This window comes from Haplochromis burtoni, unplaced genomic scaffold (assembly GCF_018398535.1).
Source record: "Haplochromis burtoni strain Fernald_Lab_line unplaced genomic scaffold, NCSU_Asbu1 Contig_2981, whole genome shotgun sequence".
In the NCBI taxonomy this organism is placed as follows: Eukaryota; Metazoa; Chordata; class Actinopteri; order Cichliformes; family Cichlidae; genus Haplochromis; species Haplochromis burtoni.
In genome coordinates this window covers 1-8932 of record NW_024585342.1, presented here as the reverse complement: position 1 = coordinate 8932, position 8932 = coordinate 1, and the positions used below count along the sequence as shown (strand labels likewise).

Below are 8932 nucleotides of genomic sequence, written 5' to 3'. Positions count from 1 at the left end.
TCACATAGGCTGAAGTTTTTCGCCAGCATTTTGGTTTGTACTCAAGAATTTTGCGAACAGCTCATCAACGTCATCTACAGTTCCATATGCAGAATCAAACAAGCTCAAAAAGTCTTTGAGGCTGGACAAGGGACCCAATTGTTTAACAATGTTTGCAGCTGGCGGTAAGAGGCTATCAATGATCTTCCGTACTACTTGTCTTTCAGGAACAGAAGAATCTGCAAGATAAAACTCAACATGACTTCGCCAAGTGTCATAGTCAACCTCCGTATTAGGGCATGGAGTTTTTCCAGAAAAGGACCTGAGTTTTGCAGAGCTTGGATAGGATTGGGACATGTCAGTACTTTTGACAATGTGCTCCACAATGACCCTCTGGACTTCAGGTGTGGTCAAGTGTTCAGGGTTCAAAATAGGAGCTGGTCTGTCAGTAAGGGAAGGGTTGATGGTGTCAGTGGTCACAGTGGGTGGGATAGTTTCACTGCTTGGTCGTCTCAAAACAGAACCAGGTATTAAAGGGACTGGGTCATCTACTGAAATGACCTTAGAGGGGGCTGTACCCTCCCTTTCCCCAGCAGAGGCCTGAAGTTTGCTAAGTTCACTGAGTAGCATTTTCTCATAATCTACCCCACTCACCTTAGCAATACCCTTTAAATTAGAAAGGTAAGACTCTTTAGTACTAGCCATTAGCTTAGCACTGTAAATTGGGGATAAGAGTTGGATGCTGTGAACTACATTTGGGTCAGATGTTGTTCTGTGACAGGGTAGTTCACCCTGAATCGATTCAATGGCTGTGCCATACTCAAACTCAACTATAACTGTATCTTTAAAGTCAAGGTCAGAACTAGCAATTTTCACTGTCCGTGCAATAGAACCATAGTGTTGCAAAAACTTAACAACTTCTTCATCAGTCTCTGTACCAGAAAACCCATTGATTAGTACAGCATTTGGTACCTTGATACGTTCACGTTCAATGACATCCATGTTACTTCAGTGGAAAATGAGCAAAAATTGTCATAAAACTGCCAACTGTGTGCCAATGATTGGATTAAAGGCATTAAATAGCCAAACTCCTCCTGGCTAGCTCGCCACTTTTATGTAACACCTGCTTAGTATAGTAGGATTAAACTTATAGACTAGATTCGAGAGGAGTAAAATAAATTTGAGAGAATTGAGTGTTGAACAGCCGGCAGATTTATTACAATGTTACAGTGGTGCAATAACCCAATGTAAACAGCATAGAAAATTAACAGAAAATCAACAGAGAAGAGCGCTCTTTTGAAAATAACAACAAAATAAAATAAAATAAGTAGTCTCTTTAGACCTGACTCCTGATGAGCAGGATATTGGGAGTTCAACTGTTTCCCAGAGAAACAATCCGTATCAAGTAAGCAGTTTTTGTTCTTGCTTATCTGAAATCCTGCGATTCGAAGTAATTCAGACTGTAGCTCTACTCCTGCATCCAGAACAGCTGGCCACACTGCTTTTGGATTCGCCAAGAGTTTTCACAGGGTCTGGCTCGCCATCCATATCCAGAACCACTTCAGATCCAGGATCACAAAAAACCAGTCTGCACATACAGTACAGAGCAATAAACAAAATAGTTCTTAACAGTTTTTCTAAATAAAATGAGATCTCATAAAGTTTTCAAAATCAAGTACACTGTTATTTTAACATTGTTCTGTCTCTATGAATTCCATTTGTATTGCTTTACAGCATTACAATCAATTGTATTTATATACCCCTTTTTAAGGCATATGTAATCACATCATGAAATGTTTGTAACGTAACTAGTTTTAAATAACTTATTTACATGTATTAACCTATACTGAAATGACAAAGTGCAGAAAAGGCACTGGACAACATTCATGGTTAAAAGAAAAGTGCATCCTGCATTAGTTTTGCGCATTTGTGAAGATGCCCAATCAAATAGACAATAAAATAAAATACGACATTCCATTTCACACACAATTCAAGTACTCCGACTGGTTTTAGCTTTTTTTAGACAATACAGAATTCGCACTGTTGCAGTGTTTACCACATGTACAATTAGCATAAGTTTTCCTGCTAACTTATCATCTCTAGTAACTCACCGGAATTCCCAAGAAACAAATACACGCTCTGCCTGGTTTTGGTCGAGAGTAAAACACATAAAGGCCTCTGAAAAGTACATGGGTCATTCTTACTATTCGGTGCCATTTGAGTCCTCATGACATAATATGGTATATTTAGTGTAAAACTTGTCTAATGCTTATTTCTAAACCATTTTCTTGTATGTTTAACCCCCCTCTACCATAGAACACATTGATATATACACAGGATAAATACATTAAAAGTAAATTACTTTTATTTTAGCACAAGTCACTAAAGTACTATGTCCCCAGTCATGCTTGCTCGACTTCAGTTACAAATATAACTTAAAAAAAAAATAAAAAATCTAGATTTTTCATCATTTCTGGATTGGCTTATTTCTAATGTTCCTCATCAAATGTTCTTTTTTATTATTAAGCCATGTTTAATACTTAAAATCTTTAAAAAATGTTGTGTCCCTGAATCAACTGTCACCCCTGTTACTCTGATAAGAATTCCATAGAACACATCACCTGATTATTCTTTTAGTCACATGACACTCCCGGATGTAACATATTTTGGAGGGAAAACTTTCAAGAAGAAGACGAGTAAGTACCACTCTTTAATCAACCCTTTTTTCAATGTTTTAGCAAGATTTTGTAATGTGGCAAAGCATAACACGTCCAACCTGTTACGCTTATTAATAATGGAAACAATTTTTTTTTTGTAATTTTTATAATATGGCTAATAAACATGTTAAAAATGGTTCTTAGTGGTCACCATGTACTAGCTTGTTGTTCATCATACTAGTAGTAATGGCTAAGTTTAGCATAAAATCTCCCCCCTGTTACCGTCACCCCTGTTATTGCTATGCACTGTAACATGAAATTTCCTTGCAGATTTTAAAAAGGGACATTGTAGCTTTTAGAAAATGTAAATATTACTATAACTGTGTATTCAAAACAGTTATTAATAGAAAATTGAATGTCCTGTAACAGGGTGGACATTTGGCACGTCATGGGTAAAGACTTTGATTTTAAAAAATATTATAATATAATATCCTTAGCTGGACCAATACATTTTTCTTATAGGTTGAAAATCCCTCTTTTAGATGAAATGTTAAAATAATTCAAAATTTTGTATTTTTTGATGAAGAGTGATCACACTGAAATGGCACCGAATAGTAGGAATGACTCACATAACTTTAAGTTAGAGACTGTTGAAAATACTTTATAACACTTATTTTATACCGAAAGACTCACTGTGTAGCTTGTTAATTGCTCTCGGGTGTCTTGCTCCGTTTTGCCTAGCTTAATGCAGCAACGTGCTTTTGTTGCATTCACTGAACTACGGAAAATCAAAGTGTGTTCAAGGGGTGTCGGAAATAATAATACCAGGTAAAAACAAGAAAATACTAGTAACCATGTCTATAGGGGTTATACTTGCACTGCTGTAGCTGGAGCCTCGTCGTCTCGTCTCTCTATATGCTGGACTGTAAGTAGCGGAGATGACAATAAAGTTTACTTTGACTTCAGCAGCGAGCAGGCGCACCGAGGGCTCTCGCTCACTTTTCATAGAAAAAACATCGGTGCAAATTATAAGTCTGTATCATGATGTCTGCTGTTTTCGTGTTTGTTGGTTTGTTTTTATTTTGTTTTATTTTGCGAGTTGGTTATTAGATGCTGCTCCAGCCGGTCAGAGAATCCACTGCCGCCCCGCCCTCTCCTCCCTGTACCCTAGGAGCAGATGCCCGTGTCGCCCGTATCAAAAACCGCTACTGGCCATACTGATCCCTTGGATGACGTTGATTGGCTTTGGGTAACGCTTATTAGTTGTTAAAGTTTTTTTAGATTGAGATATGTACCCCCATGTTACAAGTCCATTTCTTGTCAAAGACCATGTTCATAAATAACTGAGCATGTCTTCAATTGCAGAATGCAAACACAAATTTTAATCAAAATTTACTTATGCTAAATATTGGCTGCACTATAACCCAAATGTGGCTGAGAATAAATGTGCAAACTGGAGCTACACTACAGGATCAGACTGTGGCTCCACAGACAATGCTTATTTAATCAGCAAGAGTTTATTTTTTCCCCTTATATTAACAGCATGAAATAAAGAGCATATAGAGATGGCTGGAACGGTTGCATAACTGACACTGAATATCAACATATGACTCTGGGCCAGTGACCTTTATTTGCTCACCCAGTCTACACAGTCTCTTCAAGGTAATTTTCAAGGTAACTTTATTTCCAGGGTCCAGGACATTTCACCAAAGTATTGCTTACCCAGTCTACACAGTCTCTTTTCCAGGGTCCAGGACATTTCACCAAAGTATTGCCCCCCACAGCTGTAGCAGCCACTGCAGCCCCTTAAATATTATAATATCTCTGCCATTACAATATACAATGTAAGAAGTCAAACACAAAGCTGTAGTGAACAGTACAGCAGCGAAATGTCAAAGAACCTGGTGAAGACATGAATAAACACAAGAAACTAACAATATCAAAGCTAGCTTGCCAGTTAATTTGTCTGAAACCCAGACCATCTCCAGTGTCAAAGATCTTGTAATAATACATTTGGTGAGGAAAGGGTACACATGTTATCATGTGGTTACGGGGAGCAGGGAATTAACCCTTTGAGTTAAAGCTGAAAGTCTGCACTTCAATCACTATTTGATTGTTTCATTTAAAATCCACAGTGGTGCTGTAATTATTAAATTTACTAAAAGAAAAAATGCTAACTTTCACAGTCTTGAGAGTGTGTGAGGGATGTTCCTTGAGAAAATGAGGTCCTCTGCCCTCTTCCTTTGTGTAGGGCTCTGGTCAAAGAAGTCAAAAAGAAAACAAAAACACCTTTAAATAGTGTTTATGAAGCAGCTCCAAATTCACAGCTTTTTCCTATATAATTCCATCAATATATGATTATCATTGGAGATAACTGGGCCACTTACACCTGTCTTTCAATGTTTTAATATCTTTTCATTTGAATCTGGCTTATCAGGACATTCAAGTAGAATATGATATCCACCTACCACCAATATACACAGATTCTGTAAAAGTTAACACACTAAATGTCCAGTTGTGAAATATGATGACAGACTTTACTTATCAGCTTTCTTTCAACGAGTTCACCATTTGAACTGGATAACCTAAAACTTAAACAAAGGAGAACATTTCGCAGTTGAAGACTTACATCATCATCGAAACATTTTATGAGCCTAGTCAGCCCTCCTACAGTATGCCACTCTTGAATTTGTACAGCTCCATGAACCTCTCCATATTGGTCAAGCACAGCAAAAAAGGAATCATTTCAGGTCAACAGATGTAAGACGGGCAAATTCTGCTTCAACCTGAGCAACAGAAGAAGAGGGGTGGTGAGTATAGGCAGATTTTTAAAAAAAAATGCTTTCAGACCCAAATTTAAGCAAACCGTCATCTGAGGACCATTAGAGAAAACATAAACACACAAAAGTAACAAACAAAAAGATGCACTTTACCTGCCGTTCAGTGAACAAGGAAGTTCAGAGAACAATAAACTCTGTCTTGAAATCTTTTAAAGTAGAATGATTGTGAAAATGACTTATGTGATGTAAAACTTTAGTAAATCTGCGATGTAAAAGAACACTGAGTAAAAGGACAAGTAATTTCCTTATTCCTCAGATGTTTACCTTGATGAGCAATATACTGCTTTAGTCCAACTGCCTCATTAAGGTTACACAACAGGCTTTTTACATTAAAGCCAGCAAGTCCATTACATACTCCTTCTATGACCCCATGATCTCATAAATTAACCTGTAAGGCTTTTTTAGATCTGAAATACTGTGCACATTCTGTGTATATGCAGGGTAGTGGACAGCAATTTACACAAACAAAGTGCAAAGTTTGCAAGTCGACCTAATTTAAATGACAAAGACAGATGTGATCATCTACAGTAGATCTGTGAAAATAAATGAATGACAAACCTTCATTTATGGATGTTATTACAAACACAACAGCCTAAACACTCTGCTTTTGTTAATGCTTTTGTTGGTAGAATGTCTGAATATTTAATAATAATAATGGATTGGATTTTATATAGCACTTTTCAAGGCACCCAAAGCGCTTTACAATGCCACTATTCATTCACTCTCACATTCACACACTGGTGGAGGCAGCTACAGTTGTAGCTACAGCTGCCCTGGGGCAGACTGACAGAAGCGAGGCTGCCATATCGCGCCATCGGCCCCTCTGGCCAATACCAGTAGGCTAAAGTGTCTTGCCCAAGGACACAACGACCAGGACAGAGAGCCTGGGAATTGAACCGGCGACCTTCTGATTACAGAGGCGCTTCCCAACCCCCTGAGCCACAGTCGCCACCTTTAGTTTATGCCACCTGCATGTGATTATCAATAGTGCAATATTACTTCTTAAAAAGTAGCTTGACACTACACAGTAAAAAACCAAGTGTCAATTTTACACTTAGAGTTCATTTTAACTCTTCTTCAGATAACATTTGGTCCCACTCAAAATTAGAGTTAAATGGCCAGTGTTAACTTTTCAGTGTTAATTGTACTCAATTTAGTGTCAAAATTAACAAAACATTATTTATTTTTATATTTAACACTGAGGGTTATTCACACTGTTCAGAGTAATTACACTTTATAGAGCTATTTTTTCTCCAAATTTAGTTTGTGTAATAATATATTATTTTTATTTCTCTGTAGTTTTATTTTTTCATATTCATCTTATGATGCTATATTACTAAACTGTGATCTATGCTATATTATGGAAATAACAACAAACATACAGGTTAAAGTAACAGCATTTATTACGTTTCTCATTTCAGTGTCATTTAATTACCATAACAAACCCTTACAATTCACATTAGCATACAGATCTATGATGCTCACTAGAGAAAGCAATATGACGTTTCCCCAATGTCATAGTTGTTTGCAGAAAAGTGAAAAAGTTGGTCAGGGATGAACTGTATGATGTACCAAAGACATAATGGGCCCTAAAGAGTTCATCAAGGGCTCCTACTGAACCTGGCACTTTACATGGAAGTGCAAGCTTGTCAATCACAATGAAGGTGTGAATGGTGCTTCTTGTGGATCCCTGAGCAAGAAGGTAGGGCTGATGATGTTGCTGCTGTACACTGGTTCCAGCCTACAACAACACATCAAACAACAGTATTACGTGACTATCCTCTGACAGTAGATTAGCTCACCTCACTGTCCATGAAAATAGAGGTGATGGAACGTATATTTTAAACAACGTACCTTTGGGAATTTGATGAGGTTATCGACAGCTTGAGATGCAGACACCTTTCCTGGTCTCTTTCGCCTTTGTGCAGATGGTGGTAGCAGATGTAGCAGCAGCAAGATAGTAGACATGTCACTGTCCCAGACTACAGACGAATAAACAAAGAATTATTCCAAAAATGCATTGAATTGACAGAATTACCTATATAACCAACAATGGCAAATAAAAACAGTCACAATCATACCATTCTCAACTTCAGTACCTGACTCAGCATTGCACATTAACTCCAAGTGCTCTGAGGTGGGAACAAGTCCATGACTTTTCTTTACAACCTTTTCTTTGAGATTGATGGGCCACCTCTCGAAGAATTTGCTGGCAGTGACCTCACAAAACAGGAGTCGGAAATCTTGTTCTATCTGTAATGCAAAAATACAGAACATAGAGAGGTGCAATGAGTGACACTGCAAGCTTCATGGAATATTTCAGTGATTCAACAAATGAAGATGTCTTACCAGTCCTGGTGTGTCCAGAAACCGCATCAGGCCTATGAAGACATCTGCTGGATTCCTTTCATTGCTGACCATTGAATGCCGATAAATGAAGGTAGCTTTCTTTTCACGGATGTCTTCATCAACAGAGTGTCTCAAAAGAGCAATAGCTGCTCTTACATCCCCATCTGATAACACTGCATCAGTGGTGAGTGGTCCTGATCGACCATAGCCTGGCCCACCAACTTAAGAAAAAACAATTTGATTGAATCCTGCCTACAAATTACATCAGTATCATTTAAATCACGTGTCAAAGTCAAGGCCCGCGGGCCACATCCAGCCCGGTATACATTTATATCCTGCCTGCAAGATCATTTTATATAGATGTACTATTATTGTTATGCATGGCCCGGCGATATGAGGCGCGAATAATATACAAACTACAGATTCAATAATGCAGCGCTGCAGCCTCCTTGCTGAACAGTAGGCTACCTGGGAACATTCCCCCATCAATCAAGTCAAACTTCTGTTATAGAGATTGACAGACCACGAGACTTTCACGCATTGCATGCCAGGAACTCGTGGCAAAACATTCCAAGTACCGCATCAAATGCAAGCAATTGCAGCACCGCAAAACGTTCATTCTACGGTTCCAATACCTTCTTGGTTTTTCTTTGCCCCCCAAAAACGTTATGTACAAAACGAAGGAGAACAATGCCGGTCCGTACAAAGACAGACTTGATGAAAAGTCAAAGAAAATATACGAGGACAAAATCAAAGGACTGAAAGGTTTAGACCCTTACGAGCACACAGAGTGGACAAAAGACGCTCAGATTTATAATTATATGCTTTTTGGAGTGAGTGCATACACTCATGAAGTTTAGTAACTTCAGGTCACTGCAACGAGCCCAGGTACAGTTTACTGACAGATGGGTACAGGACCTTGAAATGCACCGTGTAGAAAGTAAAGACCATCGTACGAACAAACATAAGTCTACCAGTCTCACAAATTGTCTTCATAAATACACATTCGTTAACCGTTTATTAATATGACCTTTGAGCTCAACGGTAATTAATTAGTAGTGGAAATAATTTCTGGTTCATTACAGAAATGTAGCAGTGACAATAATA

At 38.1% G+C, this 8932-nt stretch overlaps 1 protein-coding gene across 1 annotated transcript; it reads right to left on the bottom strand.

Moving 5' to 3' along the window:
• Nucleotides 1-10: 10 nt before the first annotated feature.
• LOC121811868 lies at nucleotides 11-3503 on the bottom strand (the record flags this gene model as incomplete). Its single annotated transcript, XM_042217781.1, has 3 exons — nucleotides 3330-3503; nucleotides 2091-2157; nucleotides 11-1567 (listed from the first exon to the last, which is right to left on the bottom strand). A coding segment is annotated over exon 3 (971 nt), but the record flags the coding sequence as incomplete, so codon positions are not given.
• Between the last annotated feature and the right edge of the window lie 5429 nt (nucleotides 3504-8932).